At 40.7% G+C, this 26,663-nt stretch overlaps 1 protein-coding gene across 1 annotated transcript in view; it reads right to left on the minus strand.

The window, feature by feature from the left end:
• Nucleotides 1-26,663, minus strand: part of GALK2 (galactokinase 2) — a 108,832-nt gene that overhangs the window by 43,895 nt on the left and 38,274 nt on the right. The window contains exon 5 of the mRNA XM_075273402.1: nt 24,879-25,025. Within this exon, the coding sequence (XP_075129503.1) occupies nt 24,879-25,025 (147 nt within the window). The remainder of the gene's footprint in view (nt 1-24,878; nt 25,026-26,663) is intronic.

Consider the following 26,663-nt stretch of genomic DNA (forward strand, 5'->3'; position numbering starts at 1 on the left):
TAATGTAGCCTTATAAGACAGAGAGTGACCTAACTCATGTTATTGACAATTTTCTGACCTCAGTTGTAATTCTGCCTTGATTTGGAGACGAAAACAACAGATCACAACAAAATACTGCCATGTAAGCTGTTAGGCCTTGTGCTACGGACTGTAATTACAAACCATTGATCAGTGGGGTCCTGTGAGCGGTCTCCCACTGATCTCTTATTCATGATTCTTTAAGCTCATTCATCCAATTGCTGTTTTCACCCACTTCCCAAAAACATCCATGCAGCCACATTTTTAACTGGCGGAAATAGAGACAAGTCACTGCTTTACATTTTGGTAGCTACTAATCGCCAATGGGGACAAGGAACTGGGCATGCTGAAATCCAACATACTCTAGGTCTATTTTTTGGGGGGAAATAGTCTAGTCACCCACATACAGACTAAGTGGCAGCTAGTACAGGTGAAAGCAGTGGATGCCGCCCACAGATCACTAAAACATACAAGCACCTTTAAAACAGTAGATTTTGATAGAAACAAGTCCCTAATACATAACAACTGGTTCATTTGTAACCAGAAAAAAATAGGTGAATTTTATTATATAAAGCAGTGTGTAATACAAATGAATGCCAGACAAGCCTGGGAGCCTTCAATAGCTCCAGATCTTGTTCTGGGTGCCGGTGATCTTACCTAAAGTGGCAGCACACATGCGCTTCGACCGGGGCACTGGGGCCTTAATACTGATCACTGGCATCAGTGCCCGGTCTCTGCCGTATAATGCAGCAGGGACCAGGTGGCGATGGTGGCTACTCAGCAACTCAGCAGTCACCATATATAAATACATGACATCTGTCGTACTGTTATGGCAGATGTCGGGAAGGGGTTAAACACCTTTGGACACACCTTGCCAAGTTTTCAATGTGATTATCAACAGGAAAATTGTAGAAACCATTTAGTAATTTAATTTTAATGTATATTACACAACAAAACTTCATCTGTTTTCAGTTTCCATGGAAAATTGTGACTTAGCTAGTTGCACATATGTTTAATAAGTTGGTGGCACATTCCATCAAAACAAAGAAGCAGAAAGGGGAAGAACTTGTCATAAGTTATTTGAATGTCACCACACTTACTTAAATTGAAACTCTGGTACCACACAATCTTCAATCTTAAAGATTTCAGGTACAGTCCTATGAAAAAGTTTGGGTACCCCTATTAATCTTAATCATTTTTAGTTCTAAATATCTTGGTGTTTGCAGCAGCCATTTCAGTTTGATATATCTAATAACTGATGGACACAGTAATATTTCAGGATTGAAATGAGGTTTATTGTACTAACAAAAAATGTGCAATATGCATTAAACCAAAATTTGACCGGTGCAAAAGTATGGGCACCTCAACAGAAAAGTGACATTAATATTTAGTACATCCTCCTTTTGCAAAGAGGACAGCCTCTAGTCGCTTCCTGTAGCTTTTAATCAGTTCCTGGATCCTGGATAAAGGTATTTTGGATAAACAATTCAAGTTCAGTTAAGTTAGATGGTCGCCGAGCATGGACAGCCCGCTTCAAATCATCCCACAGATGTTCAATGATATTCAGGTCTGGGGACTGGGATGGCCATTCCAGAACATTGTAATTGTTCCTCTGCATGAATGCCTGAGGATTTGGAGCGGTGTTTTGGATCATTGTCTTGCTGAAATATCCATCCCCGGCGTAACTTCAACTTCGTCACTGATTCTTGAACATTATTCTCAAGAATCAGCTGATACTGAGTGGAATCCATGCGACCCTCAACTTTAACAAGATTCCCGATGCCGGCATTGGCCACACAGCCCCAAAGCATGATGGAACCTCCACCAAATTTTACAGTGGGTAGCAAGTGTTTTTCTTGGAATGCTGTTTCTTTTTGGACGCCATGCATAACGCCTTTTTTTATAACCAAACAACTCAATCTTTGTTTCCAAAATGAAGTTGGCTTGTCCAAATGTGCTTTTGCATACCTCAGGCAACTCTATTTGTGGCGTACGTGCAGAAACGGCTTCTTTCTCATCACTCTCCCATACAGCTTCCCCCTTTGCAAAGTGCGCTGTATTGTTGACTGATGCACAGTGACACCATCTGCAGCAAGATGATGCTGCAGCTCTTTGGAGGTGGTCTGTGGATTGTCCTTGACTGTTCTCACCATTCTTCTTCTCTGCCTTTTTGATATTTTTCTTGGCCTGCCACTTCTGGGCTTAACAAGAACTGTCCCTGTGGTCTTCCATTTCCTTACTATGTTCCTCACAGTGGAAACTGACAGGTTAAATCTCTGAGACAACGTTTTGTATCCTTCCCCTGAACAACTATGTTGAACAATCTTTGTTTTCAGATCATTTGAGAGCGGGCTGTCCATGTTCGGCGACCATCAAACTGAACTGAACTTGAATTGTTTTGTAGAAAGAAATGGTCCAAAATACCTTTATCCAGGATCCAGGAACTGATTAAACGCTACAGGAAGCGACTAGAGGCTGTTATCTTTGCAAAAGGAGGATGTACTAAATATTAATGTCACTTTTCTGTTGAGGTGCCCATACTTTTGCACCGGTCAAATTTTGGTTTAATGCATATTGCGCATTTTCTGTTAGTACAATAAACCTCATTTCAATCCTGAAATATTATTGTGTCCATCAGTTATTAGATAGATCAAACTGAAATGGCTGTTGCAAACACCAAAATATTTAGAACTAAAAATGATTAAGATTAATAGGGGTGCCCAAACTTTTTCATAGGACTGTATATATAACATTCATTTATAAGTATAAACATATGCAGATATGTTCTAGAAAAGTTTGCATTTAAACTGAAAAAAAAGAACCTGCTAAACTTTAGTGGTGGAATTTACACTGTGGTGACAAATCCAAATGACAATATGCCACATAGAAAAAAATCTGATCTGATCATTTCATTACTTATGGAACTTTTACTGTACTCGTAGACATGGGACTATACAAGGCTGCTTCACATTACAATTTAAAAATTCCTTTAATATGTGCTGGTTTTCTTTCCAGTCCAGTTTACCCTTAAAACAGGATTCAAACTGACACATAATGATACAGGCTTTTTTTCTGTATTGTTAAAGAACAAAATGGTTTTTTTTTGGACAACTGAAGTCAAATAGAATGTAATAAGAAAGCAATGCCCCCCTTGTAAAAGACAGACAATAACCCTGGAGAGACTGCCTCCTATCCCTACCTCTCCCCGAATCCCGAAAGCAGGTGTGAACCTAGCGTACTGACTAGCTTTCTTATTTTCAAAAAAAATAATTTAAATGTAAGAATTTATCACCATTTTATTTTTTTTAAACAAACATATAGTAAAATATATCTTGTTTTTGTAATCTGTCTTTATTTTCTGATTTTAGATTTTTTTACTCTATTTTCTGTACATCTTGACTGAGCTTCTATGTTTTGCACCACTCTCATGGTGACAGGCAACAATAGTGGAGTGGAATCATTGAGGTCCATGGGAGAGTTTTCTAGGCATGCTTTGTGCAGAGAGGGGGAGTAAATAAGCTGTGACATTTATTGTCAGTAGTGGATGCACTGATGGGTCTTATCTATAGAGGTGTGATATTCCAGTCTGCCTTATCTATGACAGAAATGACAAGTATCCATCTATTGTTAGGCTTTGTGGCCAGGGTGAACATTGCAAGGTTTAGTACTTTTATTTTTAATAATAGAGAATAACATCGAAAATAAAGTTTTAAACTAATTTTTAAAAATTTTCAAGTCAAGAGTCTATAAAATCCTTTATTGCTCATCAGACCAGGGCACCAGCCCCAGCAGCTACGAGTTTCGACTCATGTATTACTCAAACTTCAGATGAGCAATAAATGAAGGATTTTATGGACCCTTAGCTTGTTGGCTATTTAGCTTTCCACACTGAAGATTGTCCTCTGGGTCTTTCCACGCATGAGTCCGTGACAGGAATCAAAGCCACTGACGGTGGGCTGACTTTTTTGTAATTGACTAACATAAAAACCTGGTTTACAAATAGAACATTTTCTGGTAATAAATTCCCTTTAACTATATAAATACACTTATTCTTGAATTTTACATGTGAGAACTGGCTCAGGGTGAATAAACACACAGTGTGTCCAAAGAACTATTGACGTATTTTTGTGCCCTAGACAAATGTACATGCAAGACCAAGAGATGAATCATCATATAAAAAGAAATTGCATTAAAAACGTCAGTGAATCTCAGAAAGATATGTCAGTCTTCAGAACAGAAAAACATTCATACTACTCAAAAGTGCGTATATTTGAAAAAAAAAATTATATCCCTTTTATAAAGGCAGAATTTTCAATTTTGAAGAAAAGCTTTCAATACATTTTTGGGACTGTTGTCAGTAAAACAATTAACTGTAAGTGTAATTCTGGTTTTAACATCGCCCATTACAGCACTTCTGTGAGAATCGAAGACCCAAGGGAAGGACTATGGCCTAAGCTAAAGATATACGCTGCCTGATCCACCTGGCTATGGAGGAAGTGAAGGCTTTTAGACCCTTCCTCAATCTGAAATTATAATAGGAGATTCTCTTCTATCCTCCAATACTCAGAGGCCTGCAGGTACTTAATAAGACATCTAACTTCTAGACAATGCAGACACTCTTCTCCCAAATTCTTAGGGTTTGCACAAAAGGAACCCTGACAGACAGTAACCCTGGAGAGACTGCCTCCTATACCTACCTCCCCCACAGAGTGAACATTGCAAGGTTTAGTACTTTTATTTTTAATAATAGAGAATAACGTGGAAAATAAAGTCCTCTTGTGAAAGTCAGAACGTGGGTAAAGACGGAATGGTGACCTTATCATCAGTTATCAGTTTGGCACTCTTCTAGGCTTCTTGTGCTTCAGACATATTGACAGCAGCAGCTATGCCCACCTTCAGCTTGTTCCAGAAAGCAAGTTGCTGGCGCCATACAATGCTGGTCAGTGGCTATTTTTAAAGTGCCTGCCAACTGTAGCTCCATCCCCTCCAGGGAGCATCTGCACCAAACATTACGTCAGATGCTTCACCCACGAATAGACAGCCACTGAGTGCTCACTTCCAGGTTTTGTTCCAGCTGGAAGTGACGTTAGCCGCTACAGGAAGTGACATCAGAAACTGGAAGTGATGTCAGACACTGCTGGAAGAAGCTTCCTTGAGGTACTGCAGCTTCATCAGAGGTATAAAAAGTACGTGGAACTGCTGGCCTTTCACCAGCCCCAAAGAGAAAGCCCCAGGCACTGTGGAGCATCAGCTGCCCGACTTGGTCCTGGCAGTGCAAGAGGACCAGAGAACAGGACAGACTGGGTATCATGTAACATCATAAGAAGAGTTATGCCACACCAGGATCAGGCGTATCGGGTACCTGCTCACTGTCCTCAGCACTGGATGTGAGTAGTATCTTCAGGATCAACAGTCCAGGTTGACAAGAAGCCTGAACTGAGGTGTTATGGGAGTGTGAACTTTTTATATCTTCAGATTTCCTGTCAGTTCTACTTGCCACGGAGCTGTCATTGGCAATCATAAAAATCTTTAATAGGAAACAGAAGCTAACATGAAAAAAATGTATTACACTGCTCAGATTCCATTGATATCAGCCATGAGTTGGACACCTTTTTTCATACAAATGACAGAGCAAAATCAAACAATTTGTCGAAGATGTCAGAAAATGAATCAAAATCTTAGAGCCATATTTGCAGCATACAGGTCAATGAAAGTGGAAATGCTAGAATGGAGTTTTTACTGATATATATATACAGGTATATTTACTGTATGTAACAAAAAATTAGCCCATAAGAACAGTATTGACTGGACACTTTCTTCATTTCAATTATTCATCTGAAAAAGTCACATGGTAAGCTCAGATTTTGTCCAAAAACCCCAAATTTGTGTGACTAAATTATTTTTCCCTGTCACCCACCCTAATGAATTTTAAAAGTATTTTTGTGGTTGCATAAAAGGAACAACCAAACAACTGATTGGTCATTGACAGCTACAAATTTCAGTTTTACACTAGGTTCACACTTTGACCACGATGATGCAACAGGAGTTATACACAGAGTCTGGCGGACCCCAATGATGATAATGGGGTCCGACAGGTGCCCACTGTTTACAAATTAAAAGTGGTCATTTTCAGCGATCTCTCTGATGAACGGAGACTCCGAAGAAGATGTGAACCCAACCTTAGGGGTTTTATATCCAACAGCAGAAAATTTCTAGCATGTGAAAAAAATAGAAAAGAAAAATAGGGCACTCACCAGTCAACGGATCTAAAAACAGCAAAATTTTATTTCATCCTTAAAAAACAAGGTCAGCCATTTCGACCATCAGGACAGAGGTAGATGGAATGATACAAAAAAGAAAAAAGCGACGATCATTTCGTGCGTCTAGCACTTCGTCAGGCTTCCTACAAACTAACACCAACACCCTTATTTAACTACACATGAGCAGGTTGACACACCTATTCGTGACCTATTACCTCAAATGTACAAAAAACATTAAAAAGTTTTAAATACTCCTTTAAAATCCATTTGCATCATTACAACATTGGCCTTCATTTAAACTTTCAATGATACTGATTTTATACTTTAATTTCTAGACTCTGTTCGCACTTCAGACCAAGTTCCCTAAGCCAAGTGAACCTCATATGGAGATAGAGGAGACATCGAAAAGACCATGTCCATTGTTTTTTTTTTTTCTTGTTAAATTTCTGCAAGCCTAATTTTGTCTGACTTTGACAAATATTTTTTCTCATGAATTTTTTTAGGTTTAGCGTCTTTTGTTTTAAAGCTTGTTGTTTGTGGTTTTTGAATGGGATGATGTACAGTCTTTGTAAATTATAATGATACTGGAAGTCATCCAAATGTTCCATATTAATATAAATGAGAACAATAGAGCACAGAGAACTAAAAAAAAGGAAATGTCGACAGGGCCTTAGCAAAAAGTTCTTAAACTTTTTATTAACTTTTATATTATATATGTGTAGACATTCATTCTATGGTATAGCCTTTTTTCTTTGCAAATTTCTTTCCCTAATCAAAAGTTCAATATGTATTTCATATATTAATCCATATAACATAATATGTTCAACATGGCCCTCATGACCACTGAAGAAGGAAGATGGCAGAATCACCAATCAATCTGCCAATCAAACTCACCTTCAATATGCTTCTCCATTCAACAATTATATCATAAAGTGCTGAAATAGTAGTGATTATTGAGAAACGATTAGGATAATCCAAAGACTAGAATATTATTATCTCCATGAATATCAGCAAAGACCAATGCAGTGGTGTTTTATAATAAGAGTCCTTCATGCATTAGCCCATAGAGAGACCAAGCCCCCCACTATAAGGCCATATCCAGACAACTGAATTTAAGCAATCCACATCTATGTGGTCCATAGATCCAGTACCAACATGCTAATTTTTCATATGTGCTGAATAGTGAGACATGCCATCTCAATCACAACTGTGCAAGACAGAGCTCAATAGATCAAGGGTCTCAGTGTCATTATATCACCAATGCTTTTCATCCATAGCTGGACTTCATCAGGGTACAGGCACAGTGGCATCAAAGTGACAATTAGCCTTCATCTGCTATCTACTATTAGGTTCTCTCTAAACTCCTATTAGACTAATTCCCAGCTACTTGGTTGCTTCAATAGGATTTTGGCAAATCTGCAACTGATCCTGATAAACAGTTCTCAGCTTTGCAACATCCAAATACCACAACCATTATATTATTATTATTATTATTATTATTATTATTATTATCATGAAACTTAGCCTGCTTTAATTGTGTCTCCCATTCTCAAAGCACAGGGAGCATTATGGAGTAGGGAAGTAAAGACTGTCATCCCCAACAACTACAAGGTTCAGCTGTCTTACAGGCAGCCAGTTCATCTATGAGTATATTTTTGACATATGCGAGGAAACCCACTTAACATACAAACTTCGTAAAGATGTTGCCCTTGGTTGGATTTGAACTCAGGACCACTAAACCACTGTGCTTCAAAAGAACTGATAGCAGCGAGGGAATTCTAAACAGAAGGTTATGCTTCTCCTCTTAACATTGGTTAGTGCAGCAGGCTCCTCTCTCCTTCTGTATATATAGCAACACTGCATTTTATTGTGCGTGCCTTGTAATGTACTGTATCATGTCATTTTTGGTCAAATACTAAGAAAATGTTTTTTTTAATACTATTTTAAAGATTTAAAGGATTAAGTTTTAACAAATACATATTATTGTCATGTGTAGAGAAAAGGTATACAATTTCCAGTATACCTTCTGTATCAATTGACGCAGATGCTCAGCTTATTAGAAGAGTGATACTATAACTGTAACCAGATACGTACATATGTGATCATCACATCTAAAAGTGCACAATGAAGATTCCTATTCAGTTACAGCAAGTAAAGATATTGAAGGCCATGTGGAATGGATAATGAATTCCCCTTTAACCTTGGTAAGATTCTAAACAGTAGTCTTAAGTAGAGATGAACGAGTACTGTTCGGATCAGCCGATCCGAACAGCACGCTCCATAGAAATGAATGGTACTTCCGCTTTGACGGCGGCCAGCCGCTTAACCCCCCGCGTGCCGGCTACGTCCATTCATTTCTATGCGAGCGTGCTGTTCGGATCGGCTGATCCGAACAGTACTCGCTCATCTCTAGTCCTAAGACTACCAGTTGACTGGTTGTCCACTATTACTGGACAGGAAGATATGACTGATTCTAGGAAACATTGTATTGAACCAAGCGCTATTTCATCATAAACCAAACTCATTTATGCAAGTGAATGTCTTTCTGCCTGGCACTCACAGAAGCACATGGAGCCTACACAATGAACATGTTGAAAGAGGGGAAATTCTGGCGTTGCAAAATGTAGTTATTTTATGAAAATTAATTTAATGTGTGGTATACTTCAATTACCACAAGTGCCACCTACAGAACAAGGTTCAAAGCTTGATGGCCCCTGGGACATTGAAAAAAGTCCAGATTTCACAACTCACCTCAGGGGTCTTTAGAACAGGTTGTTTGCATTCAGTCAAGGAACAACGATGTTCTCCCGTGCTCCAAAGTTTTAACAAGACTGAAAGGTACACAGTGTTAGGAATAAACTATTATAAATATTTCAGTGAAATCGTGTCAGTCTTGGATCTTACTGTACATGTCGATAAAAATGGTGCCGATATAATCTGCACAAAATATGTAGAAAAACCTCTAAACTGGTGAACATTTACTACAAAGCAGTGTTTATTTATGTCTTACTCATGTGTTGAAGTATTTTTCTGGTTACAGGGGTCATCCAGTCACCTACTTTATAAATAATAAAAGAATACTAGTCTCATTGATCATCAACCACTGCAATTCCAATGCTCCCAGGCTACGCTCTTCCTGTTCCAGCAATGGTATGCCAGCATTGATATGTAGCCAGTGGCCACTAGCCAAACCAGTGACAACAACAGTGATGATGTCACAGCCACAGACATTCATTGCTTGAGAAAGAGGAACAGAGTTAGGGGGCGGGTTCACACCTGCGCCTGGTCTCCGCTTTGCAGGTTTCCGTCTTCTGCCCGAGAACCTGGACAGGAGATGGAAACCAGAAGTCAGTTCTCAATCCCATTCAGTTGAATGGGTTTGAAATGTGTCCGCCTCTGAGCATCTTCTGCCTCTCTGCGATGAAACTTTTTTTTTTAACCGGACATGCAGGACTTTGTGTCTGGTTAAAAAAAAAAAAAAAAAAAAACGGTTTAGTTGCGGAGACCAGAAGGAGCTTAAGGACGGACACTGACTGCTGGGTTTCCGTCTCCTGTCCAGTTTCTCGGGCAGAAGACAGAAACCCACAAAGCAGAGACCGGGCGCAGGTGTGAACCTGCCCTAAGACATGGGGCCTGGAAAACGCTGAAATGACAGTGTCAGGTGCATCAGTAAGTTAAGTATCACTTCTTTTATTATTTCATAGCTCTGTATACAGGGTGTCCGGAAAGTAAGTGAACAAAAGGAAAGGGTGGACTTTAACCGGTATATAAAGCATTTTTTTTTATTAATAAACATGTGACCACAAATGCACCATTGTGGCGCTGCAGGTAGACCGAGATTTCTGTTTCCTATCCCTTGCTGCGCCATGTGAAAGGAGAAACGAAGAAGAGAAAGCGCTTTAATGGGAAATCAGTTTAATCACTGTTACTTTTTTACAAGAATTGCTTGAAGTGCTGGCCACCTGCCTCGATGCAAGCAGTGCAATACCGAGAGATGGATTGACGCACCCATTCACAGACTCCTGGCACGGCCCTCACCGCGACCAACGCAGCCTGTATGTGATTCACGAGCTCTTCGGGGGTTGGCACAGGTGTAGCGTCCACAACAGACTTGACATGTCCTCACAAGAAAAAAAATCAAGTGGGGTCAAATCCAGCGAGCGAGGGGGCCACAGCACCAAGGTTCTACCTTCAGCACCACCACGGTGCATTTCCAGTCACATCTTCATTAATAAAAAAACGCTTCATATACCGGCTAAAGTCCACCTTTTAATTTTGTGTATTTACTTTCTGGACACCCTGTATACATATTTTATGTACTTTTAAGTATATTCACAAGGTGAGAAGAGTTGGAGTTGGTTGGATTTCTGAAGTTTTCACCACAATCATAAGGAACAGAAAAATAGAAAAAAAAAGAAGCAAGTAACCTCCAATTTAGACAAATTCATAATAAATTTTGGAAAAAAAAGAGGTCTAATACTCTTCCTACTAATATTATAACTGTGAAAGTTTGGATGTTTGTTATTCAATCACGCAAAAACGGCTGAACGGATTTGAATAAAATTTGGTACATAGATAGTTTGTATCCTCGATTAACACATAGGCTTTTTATCTCGGTAAATGACATGGCTTCACGACTGTTACAAATTTATGTTCACATACTATATTACACTGCGCTTGTAGCAGTTTATCTCAGCCAGGTGTGTTATCTCTCTTAATCCTCAGTGGATTGGGTACACATATTTGCCCATGTCAGTTTGTCAGCATGTTGCTTGGAGCAGATCTGATAATATGCAAACACCTTTAATCCAAACTGGCAATTTGCCAATTTTAAACATGCCTGGAAAAAGAAAATCCAATTGGACGCAAACAATGAGAGCTATGAAGGTAGCCAGAAGTCAACAGAGTTCTCCTTAAGCAGAGCTGAGGGGATCATCGATGCCAACAACACGCTCATTATTGCGAGAAACAAGTTCAGCAGCAGGCCAGCTTGAGAGCTGCTGAAACGCCAGAGCATGCGGATCATCAGCACCAACAACACACTCATTATATGGCTTCCCAGGGAGCTGCTGAGATACCTGATCAATCATGGGCACAGCGCAAGGAACGAGTTCAGCGACAGGCCAGCTTGACAGCTGTCGAAATGCAAATGCAGGCGGATCATCAGCACCAACAACATGCTCATTATATGGCATCCCAGCTCCCATACCAAGCTTTCCCTATGTATAATAAATAAAACCATTGCTAAACTAAAATAATATACACAAGTTCTTATTGGTCAGGAGTGAATAAAAATCATCAAGTCCAAAAAGGGTTTCCTCTAAACTGATCTAAAAACGACAGCCACTGTTAAGGAAAAGTGATACGGAAAACAAGAAAACAGCAACTAATGCTAGGTTCACACCTCCGTTAATATTTCAATTTTTCTGGTCTGTCAGAGAACCTGAAGAATGGTAGGACCAATCTGTTCTATGACAGACACAAGCAGAGTCTGAGGGACCCCAATGACCCCATTTCTAAATGAAATTCCGAGACTAAAGTCCAAAAGTTAGTCTGATGTGACTTTTTCACCTGTCAACTTCTGACGGATGTTTGTCAAAGCATAGATGTAAACGTATAGTACAGACCAAAAGTTTGGACACACCTTCTCATTCAAAGAGTTTTCTGTATTTTCATGACTATAAAAATTGTAGATTCACACTGAAGGCATCAAAACTATGAATTAACACGTGGAATTATATACATAACAAAAAAGTGTGAAACAACTGAAATCTGTCTTATTTTCTAGGTTCTTCAAAGTAGCCACCTTTTGCTTTGATTCCTGCTTTGCGCACGCTTGGCATTCTCTTGATGAGCTTCAAGAGGTAGTCACCGGAAATGGTCTTCCAACAGTCTTGAAGGAGTTCCCAGAGATGCTGAGCACTTGTTGGCCCTTTTGCCTTCACTCTGCCATCCAGCTCACCCCAAACCATCTCGACTGGGTTCAGGTCTGGTGACTGTGGAGGCCAGGTCATCTGGCGTAGCACCCCATCCCTCTGGCTGGCCCATTTTCATGGATGCTTCAGTAGACTCAAATTGGATTTACTGAGTATACAGCCCTATCGCGTGAATGAACTCTTAGTGTTAAAGTGTCTAAATCATCTATACTCGTATAATTAATCTATACTCATAATATCAATAAGAGATCAGTGGAGTCCCAACAACTAGGTCCCCCAGAAACAGCTGTTTAAAGGGGCCGTGACCACTTCACTATATGCAGTATCTTACAGAAGTAAATGGGAAGAGGCTGTAATTACAAAGCACAGCCACTATGACACTGAAGGCACGCAATATAAATAATGAAAGGGTGCAGCACAAGTACAAGTATATGGGATTCCCACTGATCTCTTATTCAAGACGTCTATAAAGACGAGTTGGACAATCCCTTTAAATTAGCACATCATTTAGAGGGCAAGTAATGCCAATCACTAAGTACCGATCTGTATACTTTAATAAAGTAGAATAACCACAATCAATGAAGAAATAACCTTCATAAATACATTTAGGGGAAGTGTATAAAAATAATCTGATAAATGAGCTTGTGCAAAGCTATGTCAGAACCAACGTGGACCACCCAAAACTGAACCTGAATTCCTTTGCATAATGTTCAACATGCAGAAATGCTACACAGCTAGAAATTATACATATGACGGAGATATGATGCACAAACTGTTGGATGTATAATTTGCTGAAACAGAGCTGTCAGCACTGAATGCCTTTTATCCGTGTATTCAAAGTTACCATTTCCTACTTGTACTGTTGTAATTCTTGGCTGTTTGTAATACTGTTTGATGCCATTTCAAATTTTAAAGAAACTTAAAAAAACCTCTGGTAAGGAATTCTTATTGTTATTCTCGTCACCTCCACAATTCCCTCTCTACTTTATGAAAGCCCATAATGTTAAGTGTTATCCTTTTTCCTATTTATATAATCGAAAAAGAATTTAGCCTTATTTGCTACTTTTATCTCCTACATAATTTTTTATGTTATTTCTTTGTTGTTTTTCTTCACTTCTATTCTAATTTTGTAACGTGAATGTCATAGTTTAATATGCTTTAAGGCTAAGGCCCAACATAGCAAGCCACAGTCAAATAGTGCTGCGGGTCTCTGGAACAGACCTACAGGAGCGTACTGCGCATGCGCACATATGCGGCTGGCCACCAAAAAAATGACCGCCCGCATGTGAAGTCGACTCTGCTTGCGCCCCATGGGCAGAGCCGACCTGCGCATGCATTTCACTTTGAACCAGCCGGAAGAAGATGGTGAAGACAACGTTCCTGACGAAGATGGAGGTGGCGCAGGAGTGAGTTCTCTCGCAGCATTGGGGCCGCCCCCAATGTTGTCTGAGCGTGGAGGACCGCCCCCAATGCTGCGAGAGAACTTATTTGCATGCCGACAAGAACCGGGATTGTAGGCGAATGGGGGCGCGGAGAAGACAACGAAAGGTAGGAGACGAATAGCCTTTCTTAAGGCTATTCCTACATGGTACCCAGAAAAAAATGACTTTTAATGATATGATCCCTTTAATGTAAGGTTCCATCTGAATGAGGTCACCTTGTCATGGCAGGTGGGTTTCTTACTGTTTGATCAAATGTGTATAACAAATAACCTCTAATTTGTATGTATAGATTATATTAGTTTATAGTACGGTAACAATAGTAGTAATGCTTTTCTATTTCTTATACCTTTGCGCTGTGTGCAGGGTGCTCCTACTTTTTCTATATTTATATTTTGCCATGGCAATTAAGCATCTGTTCACATTGGGGTGTGCAGTCTGAATTTTTTTTTGTGTGCTTCAATTATAGCTATAAAGAAAGGCCAGCATTTCTGTAGGCAAGTTGTAGTCATAGGTTTACCCACAACCTGTATCTGTGATATTCTGTCCTGAGCTCCTAAGGGCATTGTATAAGTAGCCTACACGGTATTTACGCTTTAACTCCCCGCACAATGATCTAGTCTTCTTTGTGGGGAGACTACCAGGTTGCTACCTCTGGGCGTGGTGTATAGGTGGCAGCTGACCAAAGGCCAGAAAGATGCCAGTGTAATGCACCAGAGGGTCAGGCAGAGGAGTCATCAAATCTGGGTCTAAGGTCTATAGCAGACAGCAAGTATACAAAGTTGAAAACAAGCTAAAAGGGTCTGGATTAGCAGCTCAGGTTCAAAAGTCAAGGATAAAGTAGAAGGTTGTACACAGAAGATCAGAGGAACAGAATCAATATCATCAGCAAAGTCAAGCGACAGGCCAAGGACAGTAAACGGAGAATCCAGCAGGAAAACATAAATAAGATACCGTCTCAGGATGTAACTAAGATCTTATATTTCTTAAGTGCCATACTGAGGACTGAGCAGATATATATATAAACCTGGGATTGACTGGTAAGGCTCACAGGTGTACATGTTAGTCTTTCTGTTACGTTCGTGTCTATGCCCAGACCCAGAATCTGAACTGCAGACTGCACCGCTAAGGGAAAAGGGAAGGAGACTTTCCCTGACACTACGGCGGCTAGCTAAGCCCTGCCTGCGGGTGTTGGTCAGCTGTACCCAAGCTAGCCTTGGCCCGACAACTCCTGGCTCTCTAACACGAAGGCCTAGCCGCCAGTTAGGGCGTGAGCTACAAGAGAGTTAGGGACTGGGGATACTAAGGTGGTCACCCCTACAGAAACCAAGGTGCAGCTGCAGACAAAACAAACAGGAAGGGATGTGCTGGACAACAGACACGCAACACAACACCATGCGCAACAAGAGAATGAGGAGAGGGACAGTCGAGAGGTGAGGAAAGGGTTAACACAGAACTGGGGCAAAACAAACTGGAACCCAAACCTCACAAATAACCAGATAGTGCCAGGCAAACAGAACTGAAGGACAGGGTAGAGTAGAAGTATGGAGGGACAAACCAGACTCACACATAAGGCAACACTCACACCACTTCCTAGTCAGTTGTAATACTACCAAAACAATCCTCCTCCCAGAGCCACGAATTCCAGTTGGTAACAACAAAAAATGGCAACTAGTGAAGCCAGCCCTCCTCCTAATAAAGGCCCCAGGATAGTCCCATAGGATAATGGTAACGACCAAGACCTGAGGTTCAATCCAAAAAACCTCAAGTAAATTCTTAAGGCCGATACTCAATGCCCAAACAGATGGCCCAATGGCAAGGAAACCACCAGAAGACCCCAGACCACTGGATCAAAACCCCACCAGAAAAACACACAATTTTTATACAAGTCTTCAGGTCGTGACACCTTCAAGTTGCAGGGAGGTTAGGGCGCACCCACTGGCCCTATGGACAGGTCTACTTGCATCGGCTGCAGGAGGATGTGCTTGGCAGCATGGAGAGGTAGGAACATCTAAGTGTGTAGCAGAGGTAATCTGGGGGCTGGAAATATAGTATGACGATAATTCTAGAGCACTGGCATCACTTTTAGGTTGACTGGTGTATATTAAGTCCAAAAGCACAACCATGTTGTCGGATCCTGCACCAAGATAATTATTTTTAGTCACTGACCCACAATCTGTTTCTTTAATCAGATCTATAGGAACCAGTTTCTCAGTTTATATATGGTAAAAAAACATTATTCTATTTATCTGCTAAGAAATTCAAGAGGTTACAATGATTTTCAGTACTAAAGCCACTAAAACAACCATAGCAAATATAGCATGGTCAGACTCACTTGTCTGGCCAAACCTCATTTCAGCTATAGTAGTTGCAGACACTACATCTGTAGACAGATTGCAGAAGTGTATAACTTAGCTCAAGGTTTTGCTTAATCATCTGGTTTACCTTTAATGTAATAACAACACAGTTTGCACTCTACTAATTTTACATTTGGTTTTAGGGTCCCAGCTAAAAGACTATCAATCAATTTTTGGCAGGCTCACACAAATAACTCAGACTCACAGCCCACATTAGTTTAAACAAGTATCAGGTCTCAGGCATGCATTTACATAAATCTTTCTGAACCACAGATATTAACCCACTGGATACAGTGATGGCATCAATGGGGTTAATAAAGTCAACATGTACAAGGAGAACAAAAGGCATGACATGGTTTTGGCTGCAGATTTTCCCCTGGCCTCCAACTTAACCACTTTCTCAGTTACATCTAATTCAGAAGCTAAGGGATTCTCACCAATGTGGTTGGTATGTTAGAGAACTTATTGCCAGTGTTCAGCAGGACTGTGCTGCACGGAGGTCACACAGCACACATGTGCACAGCATGTGAATGAGGCCCATGCAGACAGCAGATATATAAACATCTCCCACCTTGATTCCAGTTTGATTTAATATAGAATGATGTACTGTACATGATGTATATGCAATGAAACGTTTATTTCTATAGACTAGAAGTAAGGCATATACATGGTAAAAATGTTATACTGCACAGAGTCTGATTAATACGGCAACACTCCTACAGCCACATGTGGTAGTATGATCCCAGACTTCACATCTGCAGACGAGAAGAGGAAACTCTACATCCTACTGGGAGAAGAGGAGTCCACTGTGGCGATTGCTGCCCAATACGTGTCCAGCTGCCACCAAACAAGAGGAAGATGAGACGCATGGACTATCAAACCACCCACAATCTATTAAAACCCCCACCCACCACCCAAAAGACCACTAAGCCCCCCATCACCCATCTACCCAATACCCACCGATACCCACACGCCCCAAACAAGAACGACGAGACCCTAAGGACACTCAAACCCCCAACCCACGGATCCCGTACCCACCACCCGCAACCTCCTTTTTGCTTTGGCAATAACAAATGTCTTATTCTTTGGTAATGCTAATAAAGCACATTTGTATTTGTATTTGACTGTTCTATCAGTATTGGAGTCATGTTATATGCCACATATAAAAATGCATGTCTAAATGCAATGGTACAGTAGGTTGCTCTAGGATGAGAAATATTTATTTTTTTCTCAGCTTTACACTTTGACATTGAAAGTATGAGGCCAATTATCACTTTATGTCTTTAAAGGGGCTCTATCATTGGGAAAAGTCATTTTTAGCTAAGCACATACATGCATAGCCTTTAGAAAGGCTATTCCACACATATCTTTTGTATATAGATCGCCTCAGTCATTTTTGAATGAGCCCGTTTTTATTCATATGCTAATTAGGCTGCAGCATGCACTGGAAGTGCTGTGTGTGAGAGAGCAGGTAGATGAGTCATCAGCAGCAGCCTGTGCTGTACACGCAGCAGACAGTGCTCCCTGCAGTCTAATTAGCATATGAATAAAAAGGGGCTCATTCAAAAACTACTGAGGCGATTTCCATACAAAAAGTAGGTGTGGAATAGCCTTTCTAAAGGCTATGCAAGTATGTGCTTAGTTGAAAATGACTTTTCCCAATGACAGATCCCCTTTAAGGTTTTTTAAGTAAGGGCTCGTTCACATCTGCGTTCTTCTTTCCTTATTGCAGGTTTCCGTTTCCTGCATAAAACAGATGCAGGAGACGGAAGCCTGCAGGAGACTTTCTCACCCATTCATTTGAATGGGTGAGAAAGCTGTCTGGCCGTGCGCGGCAGTGAGCGTTTTGCGCTCTCCGCCGCGAAACCGGGTTTTATAATCAGGACACAGAGTCGGACATGCACTACTCTGTGTCCGGATAAAAAAAATCCGGTTTCGCGGCGGAGAGCCTAAAACGCTCACCGCCGCGCACGGCCGGACCCGATCTATGGTTTCCGTCTTCTGCCATGCAGAAGACGGAAACCATAGTACGGACACATTGAACGCAGGTGTGAACCCAGCGTCAAGGTGATTTTGTAATGTAACGAGTAATCACCTTAATAAAAAGTAGATGGTCCTACTTACCAATATACATGCTGCTCCGCTATTCTGAGAAGATGAACATGTAGAGCTCTGGATCATGTGCCTGTCCCCACTGCACTACAAGGACAAGCAGGGGGAGCAGAGTGGGGGGTTTCAAGTGACAGAGTCAAAGCATCATCAGGGAAACCAAAGTAAAAAAAACTTCAAGTCTTCAGGTAACACTAGCTAGGATACCCAGATAGCCTCTTTAAAGAGACCCTCCAATAAGGAAGTCAACACCCAGATACAAAGCTTAGCTGTTATTTATTCTCCTCAATCTTGCTCATCTACATTAGGGTATTGTGGAGATCTGTGATCAGTTTACTTACAATTCCTTAAGGAAATCTGAGGTGGTAATTTTTGAGCTCTTGAATAAAGGGTCGCATTAAAGCATATTTTCACATATAGAAGTTGCCTGGTAAATGTTTTCCACTATGATAGTATAATGATAAATTACAAATAACTATACCCTTAACTGTACCACTGAATGCAATGATTTACTGGTAGGCTCCTACTTCTAACCAGCAGCAAAAATAAGCAAACAAAGCCATTGTATAAAGCATGTGAACATACAAAGAGCAGCAGTCAAGAGTCTAGACTAGCTTATGCTCCTTTCACACTGCATTGCTTAGTCTATGTTCTGATCTGCTACAGCAGGGGTAGGGAACGTACGGCTCTCCAGCTGTTGCAAAACTACAACTCCCAGCATGCATACTTGCTCTGCTGTTCTTGGCACTTCCATGGAAGTGAATGGAGCATGCTGGGAGTTGTAGTTTCACAGCAGCTGGAGAGCCGAAGGTTCCCTACCCCTGTGCTACAGGATCAGAATAATGGAATGAAAAACTAATGGAATGAAAAACTAATAAAATGAAGTCACCACTGACTGTATGTTAAAAAATATAAATAAATAACAGAAGTTCTCTTGCTAAACTAAATCTTGATAAATTTAGGGGGCGTTCACACTACTGTCGGTGTCCGACAGGCAGTGTCCGCTCAAAATCTGGCATGGACATTAGGAGCGGACACTAGCTGTGTCCGTGACACTTGTCATTTATTTAAATGGGCATCGGGTGCGTTCTTTTGCACTCCGTGCCCTTCCTTCCCTGTCCGCTTGTAAAGATGTGCGACTTCTCAAGCGGACAGAAGAACCCTACATGTCGGGTTTTTCTGTCCGCTTGAGAAGTCGCACATCTTCACTTGTGGACAGGGAAGGAAGGGCACAGAGTGCAAAAGAACGCACCCGATGCCCATTTAAATAAATGACAAGTGTCACGGACACAGTTAGTGTCCGCTCCTAATGTCCATGCCAGATTTTGAGCGGACACTGCCTGTCGGACACCGACAGTAGTGTGAACGCCCCCTAAATTTTGAGCGGACACTAGGAGCGGACACTACCTGTCGGACACCGACGGTAGTGTGAACGCTCCCTTACTGTGAGTTTAACATATTAAAAGAAAACCAGCAGATAGATAGTTCACCTGAGTCAAACTGTGTTTTCCCCTTGTACATTGGGGTTTCTGTTTTGGAGATATCACAGAATCTTTCAACATGGGGGCAACACGATGGCTCAGTGGTTAGTACTAGAGATGAGCGAACACTGTTCGGATGAGCCGATCTGAACAGCACACCCATAGAAATGAATGGAAGCACCTGTGACGCTGACTTTGCCGGCGGCCAGCCGGCGTCACAGGTGCTTCCATTCATCTCTATGGGTGCGTGCTGTTCGGATCGGCTGATCCGAACAGTGTTCGCTCATCTCTAGTTAGCGCTGCAGCCTTGCAGCACTGGAGTCCTGGGTTTCGAATCCCACCAGGAACAACATCTGCAAGGAGTTTGTACAGTATATTCTCCCGTGTGTGTGTGTGGATTTCCTCCCATTCTACAAAGACATACTGATAAGGGGGAAAAAAAAGTACAATGTGATCCCTATATGGGGCTCACAATCTACATTAAAAAAAAAAAAGAAAAAAAAAAAGAATCTTTCAACATGCAAATAAACTCTCAGGAGAAATGACAGCACAGCTGCTCACCTCTGCGGAGCAACAACAATGCCCTGGTTTCTCCAAAATACACATTTTCTTAATGACAACATTTGGTGATCTATCAGGAAGAGAGGTACAGATTCTCAAGGGGACAACCTAAGGGGAACCTAAACTATCTATCTCTGGGGCTGTTTTGATATGCTGGCTTCTAGTGACAAAGTGCAACATATGAATAAAAACAATCCATAAGGGACAATTTAGGGAGAACATTAGTCTGGGAAAGCCATATAGAAATAATCAGCTAGGCACTGGATGAACTGATGGGAAGCAAAGAAACAGAGAGAAAACAGAATAATAGAAATGAAGGAGAGAAACAAATCACCAAAAAAAAGGGCCACTGTAAGCAGTCTGAATAGCATTGGCATAGAGGAGAAGGGAATATTCCAAGAGACGGATCCCTGTCCTCTTGGAAGGGGGGTTCCTGCAGTTGTGCCTCAGTAATCATACATTTATCACCCTTTTTGTGAATATGTGATAACAGTTGTTTGAAAAAAAGAAAAGAAAGCTTTCAAGGAAGTTCAAGGTATGGTAAGATATACCATCTTACCATACCTTGAACTTCCTTGAAAGCTTTCTTTTCTTTTCTTTCTTTTCTTTTCTCAGACTAGCTTAGACTACCAATAAGCAATGCAGCTAACATGCAGATACTGATCATACCTGCCCTCTAGAGCTATAATGCAGCCAATACAGAGGAAAACAGCAGGTAAGTATTACCCATGTGTAGCTAATTTTATATAATCCTTCAAACTGAATTTATTCAAGGCATTTATGAAAGTCTTCTGTCTGGGATAAGATGAACGTCTAGTGATAAAGTCCAAAGGGAGAGATGTAAATACCTCAATTACATTTTTCACAACAGATTTTCTTATAGTGCACCAAACCACAAGTAAGTGTCGGGCACTGCAGACATTACAGCTATCAAACAAGAACTGCTGAAATCCCTTTTAGCAATCGAGGGGCTACGAAGAAGACGAGAATAGAAAAGACAACTACAATTACAGTCTTTTATATCATATATGTTTACAGGAAATGTGCATTTTAACTTGTTCTTTGATGGTTAGACTGCCTGCAATCAAACAATGATCCTGAAAGGGCAAACTCACGTATGGCAAAAGGAAACCAAATAATTAAAGGATTATCTGGAGACATAACAACATTTCAGAATAAAACTCCTTTGTGGTAACTGTTGGGCACAATTACACCATGTCAATGACAGAGATGAAGCGGATTCACAATGGGAAAGATGAGCATATTCATTTACTAGATGCTGTTACCAAAAGCCTTTTGTAAGATCATTTCATATGACAGACAAAAAAAACTAGGTTAAAGTAACATTATACTGGAGCCCTCCTGGGGCTAGACATATCACTGCAGTGAACGCTGCACTTCTCTGTACTTTTCTGTTTCTACAAGGGTTTTCTAACAAGTAAAACTCGTTTATTTTCCATACAAAGCATATAGATTACTTAAAGCAAACTCAGCAAATCCCATTGCTTTATATTTCCTTTATATAACATGCAATGAGTTTAGAGTGTAAACATACTCCAGTGTACTCTAACCCACCTCTATCACCCAATAGGGAGAGGAAGAAAAAAAGAGGAATACAATACTCCTTGGGTGACTGTAAATTATCACTCCAAAGCGCTTTCTGCAGATTTAAAAGGATTCTACCATTAAAATCTAATTTTTTCTTGCTAACACATAGGAATAGCCTTAAGAAAGGCTATTCTTCTCCTACCTTTAGATGTCTTCTCCACAATGCTGTTCCGTAGAAATCTCAGTTTTCATCGGTATGCAAATGAGTTCTCTTGCAGCACTGGGGGCGGTCCCCAGCGCTCAAACAGCAATGGGGGCATCCCCAATGCTGCGAGAGAACTGTCCAGCACCACCTCCATCTTCTTCTTGTATTGGAGGTCCATGGGTGAAAGGGGATCTCCTTCTAGGGAATCATGCTAACTAGTATCCAGGCAATGGATTCACCAAAGTGATAGGAGGTTACCTAGTACCCAAGATATTTCCTAAACCACTAGTTTAGTATAGCAGCCTGTTTATCACACACGCAGTCTAGCCCTTTTTCTACCATTTTTATCATATGGATGGCTAGCTTTTAATGAATATTAATAAAAGTTACATCTTAGTGCACTTATTTTCTTTTTCTTTTTTTGTTCTCAGTGAAATTAAACACTTTATTTATTTTATTTAGATGGCAATAACATATTGCACTGCACTGTTCAGAGACTGTCGTCACTCACATCACCATTGCCATATAAATAAGGAATGAAACACAGACCTTGGATACAGTTATACAAACAAACCCACTAGATGAATGATAACTGAAAACTTTTTATCTTTCCACATATCTTATAAGAATTCAATCGGAGCTATAAAAGGTTCCAGTAAGCATACCAATAGCAAGTAAAGGAACAAACCAGATATTTATAAACAAAGGCTAGCCATATCTGCCATGGCTGGACGCTGAAGTAACGTTCTGGGTGATGCTGTGGGGGAGGGGGACCAGAAAATAATCCCTGAGATTTACAGGGAAGAAACAGACCTCTGTATTCCAGACAGGTGGGACATTTACGTGTACGGTAGGAAAACATCCATTCCTGCCAGAATCAGATGCTCACCACTTTTTATAAAGAAGACATATGAATAACACAATAGGAAGTGCTACCTGGATCTGCTTGGATCTTTAGCTTGAATTAAGTTTTAATTGACATTGAATCACTCAATAATTGCAATAAAATTTATTTTAAATAGTTGTCTGAATATTAAATAACAGGTTAACAGCTGCCAAAACTTTCAGCAACTCACAGAAAAACAATGGTGTTAGAGGGAAGAAAAAGCAGAACAAACTTTTTATGACATGTAAATTAAAAGCAAAAGCGCTCAGAATGCAAAAGTGCAATTTCTGCACAACAGATGCACAGATGTATAACAGGACAAATGTGTATCCATAATACTATGCTCCAAAGATAATCATAGGGAATCAAATTCAGAGTTATTTGCTAGCAGAATTACTCTCTTTAAGGCCTCATTCACATCTGCGTTGGTTCAGGAGGACCACCCCCGAACGGACTACCGAATGCATTGGCAAGCGGTGTACAGTGAAAGAACACGGACCCCATAGACATCCAGAGTCCCCATGCGGAACCCCCGAACGGATTACCAACGCAGATTTGAACGAGGCTTAAGAGATGGAGCATTGAAAATGTACAGCAGGGAAGTCTTTGAGAAATCATAGGCTAGGACCGCACATAGCAGCGAAGCGATGACGGTTTTGGAAATCACAGCGTGTTCGCTGCATGTATTTTTCCACAATGTGTGGATGGGATTCCCCAACACTAAACCTATAAGCCACGTGGGGTCCATCCACACACTGTGGAAAAATACAGGCAACGGACAAGCTGTGATTTCCAAAACCATTGAGGTTTTGGAAATCACAGAAAGCCAATTATACCTACAGAAATGCCGGCAGTTTCCCTATAGGTATAATGGAAGCAAGGAACTTCTGCGGACTTTCTGTGAAAAGCGCAATACACTGCCGCCTCGGTTTTTCCTGCATCGCTTCTTTGCTGGGGCCCCCTCTCTGGGGCCTTAGTCTAATTCAGTTTTCCTACTGTCTGTCAGCATACAAGCAGTTAACAGATCCCATCCACACATTGCCAAAAAATACCTGTAACTTTTTTGGAAATCATAGCATGTCAATTATACTCATGGAAGCGCTGGTGGTTTCACTATAGGTATAATTGAAGCAGGAAGCAATGTGTTTCCACCTCGGTCTTTACTGCAGTGATTTTTCACTGCAGCCTGCTACATGGGGCCTTAGCCTAAGGAAAAAAGCATATATTGCTCACATCACTGAGCCCCAACCACTGCCATTTTAAAGCCATACCCACTGTTGCTTCCTGATCCCAACTCTCAGCCAATTGGTGGACGAAAAATGTCCCTACTGTGGCCAGTGATCAATAAGGTAAAAATATATTTTTAACTTATTCAGCCTCTTTTCTAAATAAAATTTACCCTACGTAACAACCCTTTAAGAAATTAATGTGCAAGCACGTTTTTAGAATACTAGCATGGTTTAAAGAAAAAAGGGAAAAATGTATTAAAGAATTATTCTATGAAATATAATACAGAAGTACAGAAGCTTCCTGTATGTTAGCAAGAGAAACAGAACACTGAAGCAAAAACTGTAATTGCAGCAAAGAATAGAATATAGAAAAAAACTGCATCTGCCAAGATCCACCAATAACGATGTATGTGTAAAATATAACTTTTATTCACATGAAAAAAAATTCAAAAAAAGTTACTAAGTAACTTGTGGTTGGTCTAAGATCACAAAAGCTATGCGTTTCAGGCATCCTACCCCTTCCTCATGGCCTCACTCCTTGAAACGCGTAGCTTTTGTGATCTGAGACTAACCACAAGTTACTTTGTAACTTTTTGCCGGATTTTTTACCACTTGTTTCAATATCTATACGTCTACAGAAAGTCCAGGTAGCTTCCGTGCGCTCCTGTACACATTTGTATTGAGCATGGATGCGGTGAGCTGAATATTCCTTCCTTTTTTGTATACAACCCCCCACACACACACACAACTATAGCAAAGATAAAATGTGTTTTTCTAATAGTGTCATTATTTGTGTTGAGTAGTCATTTAAATCAGTTTCTATACAACATGACGTGGATTGAGATTTACCTTGGAAAGCGATTTTCCATTAGCATTGAGAGTAGCTAAGCCTGCACAGCACACCAAAGCACTTGAACTTGACAAGCCAGAACTTGGGGGAATAGTTCCATCCACCAAGCAATTCATTCCTTTGGGTTGGTCCAGATTAAAGTGTTCCTAGAAAATATATGTAGTTGATACAATTCACAAACAGTAATGAAACAATGCAAAGGAACATAGCAGACAACTGCACAGATATACATAAGCTATATGTTCTGTATCCACGAAAAACCCTACTGTAATCTGCCGTAACAATCACATACAAAATAAGCTCTAATCTCTTTTGCAACAAAAATATAAAAAAGCAAAATGACAGGAACAGGTCCAGAATTCTCTTCTGCTTTGTTCACACATGATATCCATCTGTTGTGAATCCGCCTTAAGGCTAAAGCCCCACGGGACGTCCCGCATCCAAAAAGTGCTGTGGGAAAAACCGCGGCGGCAATGCATCGCAGTTCTTCCCACAGCGTTTTAAACAGAAGGTTCACTGAGTTTTCCTCCGCGGACTTTCTGTTACAATTATATCTATGGGGAAATCGCTGGCGTCTCCGTAGATATAATTTCCAAAACTGCACCAGCGTGTCCACACCACAGTTTTTACACAAAGTGGGCATGGAATTTGCTAGAATCCCACTGTATACTTACTGTAAAACACCGCAATTTTTCCTTCGGCATTTCTGCCATTGGCAAATCGCTGCGTTTTCGGCCCCAGCCTAAGATCAGAAACACAGATTGGGAACAGTTTGCAAACAGTCCGTTTAAATACCCATTCACTTCAATGGGTTTTTAAAACAATCTGCAGGTGTCCATTTGAAGTCTCTCCGCTGTGTATCCACTCTTTTGGACGGAAAACAAAGTCGGACATGAAGAACTTTGTGGCCTGTCATATTCAGCTTTGGAGACCCATTTTCATGTAAATTGCAATTGTATTCATATGAAAATAAGGGGAAAGTGCTTTGCCCAGAAATCTAAAACGGAGATCAAAACTCAAACAAGCTAAGACACCCCCTCCTCCAAACTTTTCACCCAATTTGCAAATGCATAAAACTGTGATTTACATGAAAATGGGTCTCCAAAGCTGATGAAGGCGGGGGCTCCAAGCGCCGGAAAAAAAATAATAAAAATCTCGCTGCATTTTATAGTAATTTCAAAGTGGATGGGATTTGATAGAATCCCATGCCCACTTTGCAGTAAAAATCTCAGCATGTCAATTATATCTATGGAAACGCCGACGGCTTCCCTGTAGATATAATGGTAACAGAACATCTGTGGAGGGAAACTCTGAACTTTCTGTTCAAAGTGCTGCGGGAAGAACCGCAATGCGTTCTCGCCGCGGTCTTTCCCGCAGCGCTTTAGCGCTGCGTATTGTCCCATGGGGCCTTAGCCTAATAGAGACATATTTGGAAACTGTAGAATCTCCTCTACAAGTTACTGTGATAAGTTTGTAACCCCTTGTACTGCCTTTAAGGGCTCCTTTTAAAGCTTTCCATTTTTTGATATAATTGTCTTTTGTATAGGGCTCATTGTACTTTAATGACTGTATTCAGTCCTTGAAGCATTTATCTGTCACATGACATGCGGTTTTCCATTTCCCTACTTTGTTTTTTACATTTAACCAGGGTGCTCATGTCTGTTAATGCAGTACTTTTGCACTATGCACCAACTTGAGCTTGACAGATAGATGCTATAACAATCTATATTCTACAGCTTTTACAGGAATGCCATTTGGAGTCCCGTGCTATTTTCAGTAAGATG

This window comes from Leptodactylus fuscus, chromosome 5 (assembly GCF_031893055.1).
Source record: "Leptodactylus fuscus isolate aLepFus1 chromosome 5, aLepFus1.hap2, whole genome shotgun sequence".
Classification (NCBI taxonomy): Eukaryota; Metazoa; Chordata; class Amphibia; order Anura; family Leptodactylidae; genus Leptodactylus; species Leptodactylus fuscus.